Consider the following 18251-nt stretch of genomic DNA (forward strand, 5'->3'; position numbering starts at 1 on the left):
GAACTCCCGAGGCGAGACTCGAACTCGCAACTTTCAGATTTACTATTGCTACTTGGGTAGCTCGTAAAAGTCTGACACGCTAACCAATTGCGTCACCCGGGATTGGACTTGTTATGAGAGAAACGATCTTATTTTGGTATAACACCTTGACAAAACTACCTTGACTGATTTACCGTCGCAACCCGCACGTCACTGAATCGAAGCCCGTGATGCTGTGAAACCTTTTTTTCATTTCCTTTGACCGCTTTTCATTTTTCTTGCCATAAACTTCACTCTAAAAAGGCACCAAACACATGGACGTCTTGATTGCCACACGCCGCAACATCCCTGTCAAGTTCGACGTCGTTCGACGTAAGATATTCTAGAGAAAACCTGGATACGTGGTATGGGTAGGAGCTCAGTTGGAGGCTGTGGTCTGGGTTTGGAATATCTATAAGTAAAAAGAGTTGGGAATCTACTGATGATCTATATGTAACAATTGAATCACTCAGCATCTGCCTTGTTAGCATTATCCTTGTGTTGGGGTTGTCTTCCACCAGTCGTAATTGACGGCATGTTAACACAGAAGCGGATACAATACTCTGACATCTTTCAACTTATAGATCTGCTTTGTGAATTTGAAGCCGAGTATCACCGCAACCCTCTAAACCTAGATCCTTCGACCATGGCCTGTAGGTTCTGCCCGGCACTGGTTGTTAATGTCGTCATCGTTGTAAGTGACGTATTGCACATATCCCATCCATCATTCAGCTGATCAAAAAGACCAAGAAGCACGTTTCTTTTACTGCTGAGTCGGAGTCCAAAAGACGTGCAACATATCTCATGGCTTGTATCTTGGAGTTGGTTATAAACACCGTCCCCATACATCGATATTGGCGTGCAGCTTGTTGCCTCAAAGTCTATGTAGTTGAAGTAATTCACTTGATACTATTAATACATCTCATGAAATTTCCAATCTGGTAGTAAACTTGATAGATATTCTTCCAGTCATATTTCATGTAATCACATTGACCGCAGTCTAATTATCGCTTGCTAACAGTAAACGTCGTCACAAAACGTAATGGCTTAAGCCTCAGATTACTCCCATTCCAGCATCCGATCCAGGTGTCTGCGAGTCCATTACCTCCGCGCCCCCTTTAAGCCTTGGGCGAAACTTCCGGTAAGGAATGCCAGCCATCCGTAAACATTCCTCGACTGGTAGTATTAAAACGCCAACCGCTCCTGCCCTCCAAATCTGATGTGAGATACGACCACCAACCATGAGAGTATCATTTCTGCTCTACGTGGTGTTTCTGTCTCCTTTTACGGCAGCTGTATCTATAGCCGATATACCGCAATGTGCAGTGAGTAAAGCGTAGTTTGTTTTCTTTCCAATTTTCTCTGACATGTAGAACAAGATACTGTGTGCGCTTGAAGCATTCAATAGTGGTGGCTCCAACCGGACGGTGCAAGACATGTGCAAGAACAAAAGCATGCAAAATCGCGTGATACATTGTGTTAATAAAGTTTGTTCACTAAAAGAAGGACTTGGTAAGTTTGTTTCGACCAGTAGGTCTTGGCGATATTTAACACAACTCAACCCTTAGAATTCGAGGGCGCTGTCGTGTCAATATGCAACGTTCCCACAAGAGACGACCGTCAGATGTTTCGGTATATCATAATCGTCTTTGCATCGTTCTCTTTCACATTCGTGTTTCTGCGCGTAGCATCCAGATTGATCGTCAAAACACCTTGGGGACCTGATGATACGTGGGCTATGATAGCCTTTGTATGTATTCCATCTCTCTACTTTGCCATCCCACTAATACCAATAGCTACTTATGATACCAACTACTGTATTGATATTACTTGGTGAGATCTATATTTCAGGTTCTATTTACAGGTTCTGTTTCTAATTTGGCCTTTAACCACAGGGATCGATGATGGCTTTGGGTCATTTGCATTGTTTTATAACAGCGGAACTGACAAGTTGCTCTGTCTTTTCAAGGTGTGTATTTGACATTGACATTCACTTGGATTTCAGAAAAAGCTCTTGCTCTGACAATCTTATAGCACATGTTCATTTGGCAGATGACTTCCATTTCAGGTCTTACTGCAGCCAAAAACTCTATTCTATTTTTCTACCTACGGATATTCCCCGACGATAAATTCAGAGTTATGGTCTGGTTGACGATAGCATTTAACTCGGTGTCGACGATAGTCATCCTTGTCCTCAACCTTACACTGGGAAACTCTGTAGGGAAGATATGGGATGGTGGGGCAGATTTAACTACCAGTTTCCAGGCCTATAATGTCAATTTCAAAATTGGCTTGTCAAGCACGGCGGTGAGCTTTGTTCTGGATACATGGATGCTTATCTTACCAATGACACAACTCTACAATATCGGGCTCAGACAACGTCAAAAGATCAAAGTAATAAGTATGTTTGGCATGGGTTTTTTGTAAGTATTCCGTGCATTGTGTGGTTGTAAGTAATTAGCAACGACTAACACGATACCAGCCTCACTGTGGTCAGTCTTGTCCGGCTGGTGATGCAATTAAAAATCCTTCCTATTCCGAGGGTAACAGGTATGTCTATTTCAGCTCTTACGACACGAAACATGAATTGACCGGTTCTTATAGATAAATCTGCGAATGCAATTGTTGTTCTGGGAAATATCGAACTTTACGTTGGTGTTATTGTAGCTTGTGGCCCCCCTACAAATCAGCTTGTCCGATATATACTCCCTCGGATGAGACAAGGAACCGAAGCCTCGTCAGAAGCGAGTAGCGGACCTATGTTTGTCGATCGCTCTCTTATGCCGATTAACAAGAGCGACATTGCACCGACTACGGGTACTGATGGAGGGTTAACTGCTACGACAATGAGTAGTACAGCTAGAGACATAGTATAGTAGCAATGGATTTTGATGAACAAGCTGTAGTAAGACTCTTTTATGGATACATAGTTGGTGTAGCTCAGTATCTGGGATCAAAGTGAACGAGGTTCAAATTAACAACCAGTATCGTAGTCTGGGACAGTACATGACCGACGACATGGCTACAAACAAGGGCTTGACATACCCCATACTCAACGATAATGTTTCTGGCATGTTCCATAGCACAAGATTATCTCAATTAGGAAAAAAGCTCATCATTCTAATAGTCAACTGTGTGATCAATCTGCCGTGATTTATATGTAAATGTGTCATATCGAAGTGATACCGGATAACTGATGACTGGTTATCTTATCATTCTTCGCCTAGCACATCTTGGTATCCAGGTTAAAATTACCTCTTTTGTCAAAAATCAAATCATCCACTAAGACGTCTCCATCACGAGATCCGGACTCGAAAGCGGGGGAGAACCGCCACTACGTCTTATCAACTGTAACTATTCCCGTTCCGGTTTATCTTTCCGTTGAGGCTCCCTTCACCCCGCGATACATGACAAGGTCAACAGCTATCTCCCCGCATCTATAGAGACTATCACAAATCAGACCCGATACGGAAAAAAGAGTCGGTATCGGCAATGTTTGTTTCCAGGATGAGCCATGTTTCGCTTCCTGAGAAAACACTATATATCATGACCTTTCCTCCTTCTTCCTCTTCTCTCTTGTACTCCTTCTCTAGTCAAGACTTTTCAACACAGCAATCATGGGCTTTACACAACATCACCCCTTTGACCCTCTCACCGGAGACGAGATCTCTGTTGCGGTGGATGTCATCCGAAAGTATCAATCTGGCCAGCTCCTCTTCAATGCAGTCACCCTTCATGAGCCACGCAAAGCCGACATGCTCAGATGGCTTGAGCATCCCTCTGAGGGAAACAAGCCTGCGAGAATCGCAGATGTTACTGTGATTCTTCCTGACGGAGCCGTCCATGATGCACTTGTCGATCTCAAGACAAGAAAGGTGCAGAAGTGGGAGAAGCTAGATGGTCTTCAACCAATCGTAAGCCCCTTCATTTCACGGGTCAATTAACAAGTCAATTGGCTAACAAGATGACCAGATCACAGCCGAAGAACTCATTCTGGTCGAGGCCATCATCCGTGAGGATCCCAAGGTCATTGAGCAATGTGAAATCTCTGGCATCCCCAAAGAGGACATGCACAAAGTTTACTGCGACCCTTGGACCATTGGCTACGATGAGCGTTTCGGAAGCAACATCCGTCTTCAGCAAGCACTCATGTACTACCGCCCTGACCCCGATTGCTTCCAGTACCAATACCCTCTTGACTTTTGCCCCATCTACGACGCCGCCAAGAAGACTATCATCCACATCGACATCCCCAGCGTGCGTCGCCCATTGAGCAAGCAGAAGCCTATTGACTACATCCCACGCTACATCAACGAGAACGGCGGCTACCGCAAGGATATCAAGCCTATCAACATCACCCAGCCAGAGGGTGTATCCTTCACCATGAACGGCCGTGTTCTTTCATGGCAGAACTTCAAGTTCCACATTGGTTTCAACTACAAGGAGGGTATCGTGCTGAACCACATCACTTTCACCGACAAGGGCATCGAGAGACCTATCTTCTACCGTCTTTCCCTGTCCGAGATGGTCGTTCCTTATGGTGCACCAGAGCATCCTCACCAGCGCAAGCACGCTTTTGATCTTGGCGAGTACGGCGCTGGATACATGGCCAACTCGCTCGCCCTGGGCTGCGACTGCAAGGGTGTAATCCACTATCTCGACGCCGAGTTTGCGGCGCGTGACGGTTCCATCCGTACAATCAAGAACGCCATTTGCATCCACGAGGAGGACAATGGAATTCTTTTCAAGCACACCGACTTCCGTGATGACTCCGTCACAGTCACACGCGCGCGCAAGCTCATTGTGCAGCAGATCTTCACAGCGGCAAACTACGAGTATGCATGCCAATGGGTCTTCCACCAAGACGGTACAATCCAGCCTGAGATCAAGCTCACCGGTATCCTCAACACCTACGCTCTCAACGAGGGTGAAGACGCTGGTCCTTGGGGAACAGAGGTGTATCCCCAGGTCGACGCCCACAACCATCAGCATCTCTTCTGTCTGCGTGTGAACCCCATGATCGACGGCGTGAACAACACTGTTCATATGGTTGACACTGTCGCTAGTGAGGCACCGGTTGGAAGACCACAGAACAAATACGGTGACGCCTTCTACGCGAAGAAGACCAAGCTTCGCACAAGCGGTGAGGCCAAGACGGATTACAACGGTGCGACAAGCCGAACATGGGAGATGGTCAACGAGAACAAGCTGCATCCTTATTCTAAGAAGCCTGCTTCTTACAAGCTTGTCAGCAGAGAGGTTCCAGGATTGTTGCCTAAGGAGGGATCTCTTGTTTGGAAGCGTGCTGGTTTTGCTCGCCACGCTGTGCACGTCACTCCTTGTAAGTTCATACATCAACGACCGCCATGATAAAGATTTGATACTAACTTCTCTCAGACCGCGACGATGAACTCTGGGCTGCAGGTCGCCACGTCCCTCAAACATCCGGTGAGCCCTCTCTGGGTCTCCCCGAGTGGATCGCCGAGGGAACATCCAGCACCGAAAACACAGACATCGTTCTGTGGCACACATTCGGAGTCACACACATTCCTGCCCCTGAGGACTTCCCCATTATGCCAGTTGAGCCCATGACTTTGTTGCTTCGCCCAAGGAACTTCTTCATCAACAACCCTTGTATGGATGTGCCACCTAGCTACTCCGTCACTCCTACGCAAGTGGCCGAGAAGAAGGGTGCTTTGGATCAGCATGACAAGGTCAGTCAGTTGGCGTTTGGCGGTAAGAGTTGCTGCTCTGGAGGAAACGCAGCTGCAAGATTGTAAATCTAGATTGTATGAGTTTGGGAAAAGATTTTATACACCATAGCGCAATTTTAGATACTTATTTATTCATATCGCATAATTGATTCGTATATAAATTGCCATGGTATTCGGATTAGTCCAAACATCAATTTGCAACAATTTGCCGACCCCTTAACGTAAACGTGATAGCTGGCCGCTTGAGCAAGCTGGGCGATGTATGTTCTTTCCCAGATAACCCAAGTTTCAGTGGGACAGACAAATTTATTCGAACCATTCATTGTTGTCCGAGCCATGCTATTTCGATTGTCAGTTATCTTAACATGAATCTACAACTACGAAATATCAAAGATACAAGGCTACCAGGACCAGGAGGTCACATAGTCAGACAGTAGTAATAGCTGACAGAGTGGAAACACCGTGACACCACGTGGTGATAACGCTAATTCCAGTGACAGCACACTATTGATGACCAAGACTCTCATAATAGAACGAGGTTAGAAAATGCTCGGGTCAGAGCCCCTTTCAACCGGATCTGCAAGCCGCTACCTTAGTCTTATCGAGTCCAAAATCTTGGGACGAGACGACTGTCCAGGTGTAACACACCGGTGGCCGCGGACATGACCTAGCGCCAGAGTCCGGTCACTTGGGAGCACTCCAAAACCGGGAAAGGACGGGTTTGTCGCGGAGATGTGATAGCCCGAAGGAACGAAGCTAGTTGGAAAAGGAGTAGACGAAGGATTTGAGCTAGAGGAGACAGTTACCAATGGTTATCCCCTGAGAGGTAGCTGACATGTGTTGGTTCAGGGCCATGTTCAGGTCGGAGCTGACTCGGATATTTTTAATCCCTCGTGGAGATTGCTCGCTAGCTGTATGCAGACAATGGCTCCGACGGTAAAAACATGGGTTAGACGTAGACCCAACGGTGATGTCTCGCGTAATTATAACGCTTATCTCACATTGGAAATGATAGGCTAAGTTACTTCTTGAAATGTGACGCATTCGTCTCTTGTTTTTGTCTATGCTTGTGCTGTAAGGCACGGATATTCTATCTATATGGTTTTTGAAAAGAAAACATACATCTCTGGGTATTCTGATCCAGGCGTGACATAACCAAAAGATCATCAATATAAAAATAAATAAAAAGACATTAAAAGAAATTCTATACTCCGTGATATACCTTGACAACGCCAGCTGCGGATCTTTCAGAGGACGTCTCCATGTCTTCTGTCCGCACGCTGTCTTTGCTATGGCTCATCAACTCGTCAGGAATACAACCCACTGGACCTCTTCGATCCTCGGGGCCTGCGTCTTCGCTGGTAATCTGAACCTCGCGCTTGGCGTAGATCTTTAGCGGTAAAGCATAGCTGTTGTTGATCTCTTCTTCGCTATCCACCTGGTGCAGAGTGTGATCGGCGCGGATCTGCGAGCGCACACCGGAGCGGTGGTTAGTGAAGTTTGACCGGTAAGCCTTGGATGGGTTGTTGGTGCTCTTTCCGTAGGTTGAGCCGCTGAAGGAGCCGAGCTTGAAGATGCGGCGCAGGAGAGTCCAGATGTAAGGAAGGTTGGCGGTAATAATGGCTGTGGAGGACTCGCGGATGTACCAGAATGTCCAGTTTGAGCCGAATGGTTCGTTGAAGGAGTAAAATTTGTTGAGGATGGCGGAGAGAATTGTGAAGGCGCCGAGGGCAAAGACACCGATGAGGACAGCCTTGCGCTTCAATGGGAGCTGGGATTTGAGGAAGATTGGCATGGGAATAAGGATGATCATGACGTCGGAGGTGATGTTGATGACGGCGTTGGTGATAAGATGGTTTGTAGCGGCAGAACATTGAGCTGGGACTGTTAGCATAGAAGACAGACACAAGGCATTGAGGTTGGACATACTGTTCTCTGGAGGAACAGCCCAGTACTGGTTGAATGGGCGACACCAGACTCCAAGATAGAGAATCTCCATAACGACGAATCCGGCAGTGACATAGGCAGCGACAAACTTGACAGCCAAGTTCTGGCTCAAACTCATACTGCAACAAGATTAGAACGAAGGTTTGATGCGATGCGACGGGATACTAACGTGAGACGGTTGTACATAAGCAACAGACAGTACTTCATCAACCAGATGGTCAATATTTGCATCTGCTCGACCACCAAAACCCATTTGGAACCATATTCTCGTGTGGCGATTTCTGCTGCGTCCAATACAACGTGTTCATTGGGGTCGATGAGGTTACTGCTCGTTTGCGAAATGATGGACATGCCCACCATAAGGAGCGTATCGGTGAACTGCGCATCGTGTTAGACCAATTGAGCAGTGGTAGGGCAAAAAGGTTGACGGACCATGGCTATTATCATTAAATAATCCTCGACTTGTAGCTTCTTGACTGAACCCAGCAACATTCGTCTTGATATCCTGCAAACCAGGATGTCAGTTCAATTATCCCCAATTCATTTTGTAATTCTTTCTTACAGTCTGGCGACAACAATAACCCACGATAGACCGTACCAGGTCCATATCTCAGCCTCGAGCATCGTCATGATTGCGGTAGTGTTTCTCTTTTCTTTTTTGGTGTAAAGTGTCAACGCTCGTCTTGGGTACGATCAGCGGTATTAATTTCGTTAAACGATCGACTGTTGGCTGGTATAATAATGTATTGTCGTCGAACGGGGGGTGGTTTCAATTCGACGTGTTGAGGATGCAACGGCGCATGACTTGGGAGTTTTTTTGGGGTAATATCGCTCCCGGTAAAATTCAAGGGAGTGAAGAACTAGAGAAACCAAGCCAGCAAAGACAAGGCAACGCGGGGGTGGGCTAGGCTTAAAGGCAGGCTTGAACGGGGGAAGAGGGGAACGGAAGGGCTTTATTTCTTCCTCCGCACAGCATTTGCATTGAGTGGAGTTTTGCAATCAGGGGCCCTCGATCGGGGAAGACGAATTGTGTCTTTGAACATCTGGAAGCTAAGCTTGTGAAAGAAGCTAGAGAGAAAAGACAAGTCCAAAGGCTCGGTTAGTCGGGTGGTTTGTTAGCTTACAGTTAGCACGTCAGGGTTACGGATATTAGGACTCGACCCAAGATATGGGTCTCTACCTACTGTACTAAGACGCCACTCGACTGTTGTCGCTGCGATAACTGAGGGGCCCCAAACCGATGACACCCGCCGAGTTGCAATGCGATGCGCGTATGGACAGACACAGACAGAGTAGGTAGCAATCGGGGCTTAATCGATTCTTAGTACAGGGGCTATCATAATCTCAGAATTGGCCCGAATCACTTCTGATTTGCTTCCAGGACCCCCCCCCCCCCCCCCGGTAATCGTCATCCGCCTCGTGGAACAGAGACACTGCACGATGTAAGGAATGGACATGCAGGTCGCCACGTTTAGAAGAAGCAACATCCCTGAATCAAGCACGATCTGCTTGCTTCTCTGCTTCCGAATTGGCCGACCTCAGCCGCTGACAAGGGGATGGGCCTGTCACATCTGAGCCAGTCAGGCCAGCGGCCATGGGCCGTCACGTCTAGAACCTTGGAAGAACGCAGCCTGCACAAGCCTTTCGCAACCGCTCATGGCGAGGGTGGCGAGCTAAGCTGCGACAGTGGCGCTTGAGATAATCACAGCAGAACGTGGTTGCACATTCCAGTTACGACATTAATGAACGGGTTGTGATTGACGAGGCACTCATTCAGTTAGCTACAGTCAGTAGGTAAGACAATTGCTTGTAGGCCTCTGAACTCGTGAATGCTCCCCTGTAATTCTGTGCTTTGATCCTCCAATAGAGTTTGCTAGTTTGTCCAGCCAAGCCACGATCGCGTGGACATCAGGGGCTCTGACTCGACGATCACTCCACTTTGGGACATTGACACGAGTTGGGGGATCCTTGTCAACAGTCTGACATGTTTGTCTCGGTCTCAGTTTTGTGAGAAGGGGACCGAGCCGCAACTGTTAGTTATCATATTGGATCTTAGGCCTATCTAAACAAGTGATTTCTGAAGGATCGATAGTCTGGGTAGCGCTTCATCTGGTGTCATTCTCATTTTAGTGGCAGAAATAGGAACAAGAAAAGAACGCCGTCGAGGTTTCGGTTCGGCCTCCCCACTTACCCAATAAGGAATCTCGTTTTTATTTTTTCTTCGTTAGTGAGCGGTTTTTATTCCATGGCTGACGATTGTCCCTTTTGTCCGTTGTTATCGCGGTTGGCGTCGTTGTTATCCAAGCGTTTTATTCTAATGCAAGCCTCTTTCAACAGCGGAATTAATCTACCTTGTTAAAGATAACTTAGTGTGTCGTCCAAGAATCAGGAGACATAGAGTTGTTACTCTTTGACGCCGCCAAGCTTAGACCCCCTGGCGACATGAAGTGCGGAATTCGTTTCCCGCAAACGCGACCGCCCACGCATTAATTGAACTGAGCTATCACTTGTTCCACTTAGATAGTCGAAGTCTCGTCTCGAGTGATTAACTTTTCTTTGTTTATCGTCTGGGGTAAAGCGAGATGTAGCACTAAGAGGTAGTACCAAGATATGATGGGCTGATATCACCCAGTAACCGCGGCGTAATACCGTATAGTCGAGTTTATTCAGCGGATTACCTATTACGTACAGCATTGTCATATGTAGCCAAGACGACAAGAAACGTTCACGGGGCAGCTTCCGGTTTGACTTTAGTTAATGAACACTCCACCTGCGGGAGGCACAGCCTTAAGAGGGAGGTGTTAAATCCCACGATGGCCAGAGCTTGGAGTCGATTGGTCTGGACTGTGCTACACATCAGGCGATTGAAACGACCTGGTTACAGGGTAGTCTGGGGTTTGGGGTTAGGCTTGCGAAGCGAGTGCGATGCGATGAGACGGTGGGATTGAAGAATTGTGGCATATATATGACAATGGTATATCAGCTAGTCAGGTAAGCCAAGACTTTGATTATGCCGTAGCGATAGCAGCGCGATGGCTTATGAATTGATGTTGTGTTGTTTGTCATCTGCAACGACAGACTTGATTCCATGTACCTACACCAAAATATTTGTCACGATTTGACACAACACAACACAAATTGAGGCGCCGACTGACTGTGGCGCAAGAAATGTGGCAGACCTTAGTAATCATACCTTGATGAATCCAAATCTCCAATTGCGCGACATCACGTGAACAAGGCGACATTTCAAATCGGCTCTGTCAGCTTCTGTCGAGATCCACGCCATGCGGAGAAAAAGAAAAGACATATAAACAACCAAGAGCCGAACATAACTTCATTTCCACCATCAGAAAAGCCACATCTTAAATCAGATCAGATCTTGACAGATCAAACCTGCACTACTAAATCAGCCTCTGCCGATCCCACGCAGATCAATTCCAACCAACACATCACGCAAAATGGTTCACCACATTACTTCAAACGACGAGCTACAGAAGCTCCTCTCGTCAACAACATACGTCGCCGTTGACTTCTTCGCAGACTGGTGTCCTCCCTGCAAGGCCATCGCCCCCGTCTACGAGCAACTCTCCACTAAGCACAGCGTCCCTGACGTTTTGGCCTTTGCCAAAGTCAACGTGGACCATGTCCAGGACGCCGCACAACAGTATGGTATCACTGCCATGCCCACCTTTATGTTCTTCAAGGAAGGAAAGCAGGTCGCCGTCAATGGCCAGGCTGTGATCAAGGGTGCTGATCCCAGAACGCTGGGAGCAGCTGCTGAGAAGCTGGGCGGCCTAGCACAAAAGCGAGTTGCTGGCGCTTAAGGAAATGAGAGGTTTAAAAATGCGACCGAGAATAGAAAGGAAAAAAAGAAAGAAAGTTCGGAGAATTTATTCCAGGGTTTATTGCGGTATTTGTCATGGCACCTAAACTAGAGGCATTTTGTGTGCCTGCATTTGGGAGTTAAGGTTAGAGTTTGGAGGAAACAGATGATCAACGGTACTGGCTTGGATCACCGGGATCGAGAACAAGCTACGGGGTATAAGAAATGACTGTTTGCGGATATATTTATGCTTTCAACTCTATATGACGTCTGCCAAATGACATCTGCCATCATCGTGATGAAAACTATAGTCTCATGGTATGTTCATTTAGTGGTTGGTACAACTTTAAACAAAATATTGCCTTCGGCTGCCCGGCATCAAGAGTCATACAAAGTAGGGCATGAACTGTTCGTGTCATGGACGCATACTGTCAAATGAGTCGAATAAGAACAAGGACCGGAAGAAGACCAGACGAAAATAGTCATAATCTCTTAGGCTACATGCACTAAACAAATCTAATGATTTTATAAGTCCCTAAATCAGTGCTAGTTTTATCCAACCCACCCGACTGTCTAGGCATACATATACTACAAGTAGGCTGTAGCACGGACAGTGACATATCAGATGCAATAGCGCTATAGCATAGGCTCAACCCGAATGACTAATAAACTGCTGGGTTTCAAGATAGAATTTTAAAACATTGATCATTGTTTCCCATTCTGAGTTAGGCCACGTAACTTTTGATCATCGATATAGACAGCTATGAAGGTGTGGGCAACCACAGAAGCCTAACAGGCTTTTCCTGCCTTATGACGACGGACCGGTTCTCAACCACCTTGGTAACTGGTCTTGATGTCTAAAGCAGCATATCAACGTACTTTGGTGATACGTGAAGCCGAAGGGTCTTTGTGATATCTCAGATCCTGTGAGTTGAGATAAGTAGCGTTTTGAATGAAACATTTGGCTAACTTGCCTCATAAACTCCCTGTAGGAATCCACGGACAAAACCGATTATTAAACCACAATGAGAAGACGGGAAATCGGTGAGGATAATTAGACTTGAACAAATAAGACGATGGTCTATGTAATATTGATCTAGGTGTGTCTAAGAAGATGTTGTCTGTAATATTGACGAAGCAACGGTCAATATATTCTCCGCGCAAAGGATTCAAGCTAATGTATACTCTATCACTACACAGCCTCCATCAAGACAAAGTTGAGAGTCATTTTGAAATATTATACAAGGAAAAATGAGCGATTTTGGTGTTATTGAGTTAGTGTATGTAGAAGATGGCCAGTTACTAATCCACGATACTACCCAACATGCGCTTTATAGTATCGTACGTCAATAAAATTCACCTCAAATCCCAAACAAAAAGACACAGATTGAGCTTATGACGATTACATTTAATTCCTCGCCAATAAAACGTGGTGGCGCAGTGATACTCGGGATCGGGGCAGTGCTGACCTTTTATGGTGGACTCGGCCAGAATTTACCGATAAATCCTTACAGAGAGCCAGGGTTGTTGTTACTGGTCACCTATCGTCATTGGCCAATTAGTCTCACTCAGTTTCTATCACACAAACCATCACAAGAACGTCTTGACTGTGAGTGCGAGATCAAGGTCGGACTTTGCAAAGGATTATTGGATTAGTTATCAATTGGAACTTGGGCTGAGGCTGTGTTGCAACTGTCGATACTTATCTCGATTCATGAGTGAGGCAGTGTTGATTGTTACATACCGTGAAGGATCATCTCATCAGTTGTTGAGAATCGATGAAAGCATCATGGAAAGAATCAAGATAACTGATCTGGAAGAAGATGGAGTATATATCTGTCCAACAAAACCATCAATATTACTATATGCGCAACTGCTATTCAATATTAACTCATATCTCATTCAACTACAAATGTTCTTGTGTTCCCTCTCAAGCTCAACTGTTCAATCAGACAGTTTAAATATTCAACGTTCAAAAGATGGCAAACTTGTATTCATTCCTAGAGCAGACACAGCGTCGTCCTCGTCAAAGCCTGACACCATCATCAGACCCTCAGACACAGGGAGCACAAGTACGCCAGTCAATGTCAGAACCAACGTTCAGTCCAACAGGTCTTCTGGGAGATGGATATGACCTACTCAGACAAGAAATGGAAGAAAGGTCACGAGCTGCCACACAGAGACCAAGAGAGAGCCCATTCAATGGTGGCTTGCTCGGGGCTCTTGATGAGTATGAGAACCAGCAGATGGATACAACTCGTGGTCAAAGAACTTCGTCAGATACTTGGGGAGTCGGTGCAGGATTGTCAAGAACGCCTTCGAGGAGGTCTTATCGTGCGTCCGATGATCTACAATATCCCAACCGACCCAGAAGGACTTCAAGCGTGTCTTCTACTAGAACCGACTCTATCTACTGCGCTCAGACGGGTTTCACTCCGCCGCCTCTGCTGGATATGTCATCCACGGTACCACAAAGACAACCCTCATGGCGTGGGACGAGTGGTCGTGGCGTGCGAGCCTCTACTGGCCAGCCTTTATTGACCCTGGAGGAGAACTCGAGAAATTCATGGGATACTTCTACGTCGCTGAGCAGAAGCCGTTCGATGGCCGTTCGTTCTTCGGGTATGGAGAGATCTGATACCTGGCCAGATGGTTTGGACTCTGCGAGGTTGAACAGAAGAGTTTCTTCAGCGACTACACCTGCTAGACCTACGACCTGGAATGAGGCTGCTAGGCTTGAGCCAGCTCGAAGAGGAACTTTAAGGCGATGTTGAGCTTACGAGTATTTGTGCTTGAGGATTATTTTCTTGCATTTGTCACCGCTGAAGGGATGTAAATGGGTATGAACAGGGCAAGATGTGGTAATATTAATTTATGTATTTGCTTATTTATCTACAATAATAATAATGTACGTTTCTATTAAGATCACTTGATAATATGAAGATAAAAGTATTGTTCACTTGTTATGTATCAATGATATACGTCAAGTCACCACTGTGCTACGTTCTCTGCCTTATACTCCGGCTAGTAAACCGTGATCGAACTAGGAGCGGTTTGTTGAAACACTACACATATATTGGACTCCAACGTCACGTTGGATCTGTCTGCTCATCTAGGTAGATCGAATTGCTGGCCAGAGGTATCAAGAGTTTGTTTGTTTTCTGTTTTCGCATTCGTATTTGAGCCAATTGATCATCATATACCAGATCATTGGAGCCTGGCCTCAGGGTATCAGAAAAGTTGGCTGCTGGGAGCATAAGAGACGAAATTAGTAGATCATATTATGCTACTTAGACTATACCCTTTAGACTATTTTATTTTTGTACAATAAGACTTGAAAGGTCAACTTTTCTGCTACCCACGAGCCTGGTAGGCTAATAAAAGGATAAGCAAGAGATTATCAAACAATTTCTGATGAACGGCCTTTTCCATTGGCTATTTTACTGATAAAGGATCAACCTAGCCGTGGAAATGTTGATCTCGTCAGCTCATGCAGCCTCAGCGCTTACATTTGTGCAAAATGTTACATCGAAGTTGTCACATCTCTATTTTTAATGAGCCGGGTTTCAGCATATCACGTTGACTGCAGCTATGAAGTGGGGCAGGTGATGATATAAAACCTAAATCTCTGCTTATTTTCCATCTGAAACGAGACATTTATTTTCCACAATCGAGCTGCGATGATTGTACGTAGTAGGACACCAGGTTTTCTGAGCTACCTACTCCCAACTGCAATTATTATTTGTTGCTATATCACTCCTACCATCGCAATGCGCTCTTACATTCAGTATGAGAACTTCTTCCCAGCCTGGGATCACATCATCAAGGAACAGCTTCTCGACGAAAGATGCACCGAGCCTCTGAGCAACTACAGAAATCGCTCTGACCCAACTCGACAACTAGGATATGGCGTCTTAGGCTGCGTCTTGGATACAATGCCTGAATATCGCAAGGCTGAACTTGCCTCAGCTGCTGTCATTCTAGGTCTCGCGCCTACAATGCTTCAGTTGATGAGTGCGTCGTATCTCGACACTGCTATGCTTGCGTATCGTCGACCTGTGCTCGCCTCCTTGCTCTCAATGTCTAGTTCTGGAGTGCGTCCTCTTACAGCGACAGAGTACGACGACTTCATCACTAAAATGGGCACTGATCCTTTTCATACCAACTTTGGTAGACCACAGTCAGTATGGGCACCCACTATCGTGTCTATGCTGGAGTATACTGTCGCTTCAGCAGCTGTTGCCAATAATGCCCACCTTGCATATCAGCTTAGTACACTGGCAGTCTGCACGTTTTCTCCGGCAGAGGATTTCCTTCCCGCCGCGTGGACCGCAGCAGCCGTACTCATACATCTCGTTGGGTATCTCGCTGCTAGATTGAAGATCTCTGTCAAAGATGCAGAGGGAGAGAAAAACAATCGAGACAAGCTATCACAGAGAGTCTGGGCTGAGCTTACACCTACTCCCTGGCAGAACCGACTTGAGGTCAAAACAAATCATAAGCATACTGGCTGGTTTCTGGTCCTGGTATCTGCTCTCTACATTGGGGATGCGCTGCAGGCTTTCTGTGGGACTCTGATCCTTTCAAGCTTGGTATTTATAAGTGTTAGGGACTCGGCTATCATTGTGATTCGTTTAATGGCAAGTGCTCTTTTTGCCAGGGGTATTCTTATCTATGAGCTGGCTGGGTTTAGGACGGAAAGAGACGGAAGTGATGCATCTGACAAGCCTCATTACTCGGTGGTGGAAACGCAGTAAGTTGTGTCAAAGTTGAATGTGATCTCTTGACTCAGACTCTTTGGTATCATGTTATCATCGACTCGATGTATTTTGAGTTTGTATTATTGACCTTCTGTAATAATTAGGCCTTTTCTATATCATTGTTAAACTTTAAACTCCTCCTGTACCTCCTGTACTTCGGGTATCGCAACAATTGTCTCCCTCGACACCATGACCTGCTGGGTCAAAACAATCCCATTCGTCGTGTTCATTTCCGTTTCACTTCCTGACAAGCTGTCTTTTCTCCTCCTCCTATTCCAGTATGTCCCTGATCCGATGGTTCCAACTCCCATATTTTGTGCCGGGCGTATAGGTCCTGCTTGATGGTGCCGTGATCGCTCGTGACTGCTGAGCATACTCATGCTTGACATTTTTCGGAGAAGTGGTCGGAGGGCTGTGCTGGCTACAACCATGACTGAGATGCATATCTCGGCTGTTGCCCAAATATCTAGAGTATTGTTAGACTAGAAATATTACCGTAAATAAGATGGACTGTGGTAACGTTACAAATAGAGATGTCGTTGCTGACAAAGGTTGTTTGGATAAAGCGTCCAATACTGACGAAAATGGTGATGAGACCGAGTCCGAAGATGACGGCAAGCCCAGCCTTTTTCCGCCTGGAATTTACCTTGAGCTCCTTCAATAATGGCAGGGGATAAAGTACATCTAGACGAAAAATAAAACGTCAGCCATCGCCTGCTGTCACAAATTATAGCGTCAACATACTCAATACTTCAGAGGTGAAATTCATAGCCCAGTTTATTCTCATGAGCTTCATTGACATGAAAGCCTGGCAGTGATCTTCGTCCGTATCCAACCAATTCACCGAAGGGTCCGGCCCGCACCAAAAAGTGTCGCTGAAAAGAGTGACGAGCGAAAATGATGCCGTAAGACCAGCCAGGGCGTATAAAAGAGTGCGCATTCCAGGGTGTGTGAATGGAACGAGGTTGAAGTAAAATGCGATGATGCTGAATTTCGGAAAGTAAATGCCAAAGTCGAAAAAGTAATTCGTCGCAAATCGAATCTGTTGACTTGATGAGTTCTTGTTCTGGGCATATGAGTGAAAGCAAACCTTTTTGAGAGCCACGTTGGATATTGTAAAATCGTCCATTGCATTCATTCGATATGTCATGGTATCGCAGATGAGTAATCCTTGACAGGCGGCCAGACCCGCGAAGAGAAGATAATCGGCTGAGTATATCTTCGCATTGCGTAGCCAAACTCGCACGTATACTCGGGCAGCGACCAGGAAGTAGGCGATGATCATAAGACTCCATTCAAAGGACTGTAACCCCCATCAGCATCCGACCCTTCAAATCGATTCGATTCGTCCGTACCATAACAGCTTTGCTGGATATCATCTTGAATATTAATGTCGCCGGAGGTCGAGCCTCCCGATCAAAACCTGGGTGTTATTGGGCGTTGCAGATCAACATGGCGTAGCTAGCATTGAAAGAAAGGGACAGAATTGCGACCACGACGTAGCAGCAGCTGATATATACCGTGCACGTCCAGTGCTGACCGACATGGGCTAATGGCTAGTGCGCTCCTTATGATACGCCACTGAAATAGTCGATGCCCTGGGTTTGAGTCAGGTTGGGCCAGAACGGAAGCCTTACAGTGCGATGTCAGCATGTGGATATGAATTTGAGACATCAATGTTCTGGATCAATCTAAAAGGGGAGGCCCGTAATAAAGACATTAATTTATTGAAGATCAATCGCACTACAAAGATACCATGTTCTATTCTGGTAGCCAGACAGGCGGAATAGGAATAAAGATCGCCTGATTCCAGGTCCATATCTTCGGGTCAAGGATCCTCGTACTCTTATCGACGCCAAGGGCTGCAATCATCCTTATAAGACGAGCTAGTAAACTCTATTCTGCGACAGAGGGGAATAGGATCGCCGGGTGTACACGCGGAGCATGGGTTAGCGGATTTAGCAGCTGTTTGCGGACACAGCCCTCCAG

General features: G+C 46.2%; 6 protein-coding genes and 1 non-coding gene across 7 annotated transcripts; 5 read left to right on the forward strand and 2 right to left on the reverse strand.

Annotated features, from left to right (window-relative positions):
* Positions 1-3: 3 nt before the first annotated feature.
* On the reverse strand, positions 4-102 carry FGSG_20550. The gene has a single exon. It is a non-coding gene; the product is annotated as a tRNA-Lys (tRNA).
* Positions 103-1336: 1234 nt separating this feature from the next.
* FGSG_02401 (uncharacterized protein) lies at positions 1337-2894 on the forward strand (the record flags this gene model as incomplete). The annotated part of the gene is made up of 7 exons (XM_011320015.1): positions 1337-1343; positions 1507-1530; positions 1587-1768; positions 1883-1987; positions 2053-2441; positions 2501-2568; positions 2623-2894. 7 exons carry the CDS (start codon positions 1337-1339, stop codon positions 2892-2894), a joined length of 1047 nt encoding a protein of 348 aa, XP_011318317.1.
* A 741-nt stretch (positions 2895-3635) lies between these two features.
* Positions 3636-5798, forward strand: FGSG_12129 (peroxisomal copper amine oxidase; the record flags this gene model as incomplete). Its single annotated transcript, XM_011320016.1, has 3 exons — positions 3636-3932; positions 3991-5359; positions 5416-5798. The coding sequence occupies 3 exons, from the start codon at positions 3636-3638 to the stop codon at positions 5796-5798; spliced, it is 2049 nt and encodes a 682-aa protein (XP_011318318.1).
* Positions 5799-6753: 955 nt separating this feature from the next.
* On the reverse strand, positions 6754-8309 carry FGSG_02402 (uncharacterized protein; the record flags this gene model as incomplete). Its single annotated transcript, XM_011320017.1, has 6 exons — positions 6754-6804; positions 6955-7610; positions 7662-7798; positions 7849-8057; positions 8112-8184; positions 8242-8309. 6 exons carry the CDS (start codon positions 8307-8309, stop codon positions 6754-6756), a joined length of 1194 nt encoding a protein of 397 aa, XP_011318319.1.
* A 2730-nt stretch (positions 8310-11039) lies between these two features.
* Positions 11040-11754, forward strand: FGSG_02403 (thioredoxin). Its single transcript, XM_011320018.1, has one exon. It carries the CDS (start codon positions 11138-11140, stop codon positions 11501-11503), a length of 366 nt encoding a protein of 121 aa, XP_011318320.1. The 5' UTR covers positions 11040-11137; the 3' UTR covers positions 11504-11754.
* Positions 11755-13481: 1727 nt separating this feature from the next.
* FGSG_12130 (uncharacterized protein) lies at positions 13482-14140 on the forward strand (the record flags this gene model as incomplete). The annotated part of the gene is made up of 2 exons (XM_011320019.1): positions 13482-13836; positions 13926-14140. 2 exons carry the CDS (start codon positions 13482-13484, stop codon positions 14138-14140), a joined length of 570 nt encoding a protein of 189 aa, XP_011318321.1.
* Positions 14141-15272: 1132 nt separating this feature from the next.
* Positions 15273-17080, forward strand: FGSG_02404 (uncharacterized protein; the record flags this gene model as incomplete). Its single annotated transcript, XM_011320020.1, has 2 exons — positions 15273-16255; positions 16996-17080. The coding sequence occupies 2 exons, from the start codon at positions 15273-15275 to the stop codon at positions 17078-17080; spliced, it is 1068 nt and encodes a 355-aa protein (XP_011318322.1).
* Between the last annotated feature and the right edge of the window lie 1171 nt (positions 17081-18251).

This window comes from Fusarium graminearum, chromosome 1 (assembly GCF_000240135.3).
Source record: "Fusarium graminearum PH-1 chromosome 1, whole genome shotgun sequence".
Lineage (NCBI taxonomy): Eukaryota > Fungi > Ascomycota > Sordariomycetes > Hypocreales > Nectriaceae > Fusarium > Fusarium graminearum.

What these genes read in the sequence shown, in the direction of transcription:
- FGSG_02403 (XM_011320018.1), top strand. Translation starts at nt 11,138, where the DNA reads ATGGTTCACCACATTACTTCAAACGACGAGCTACAGAAGCTCCTCTCG.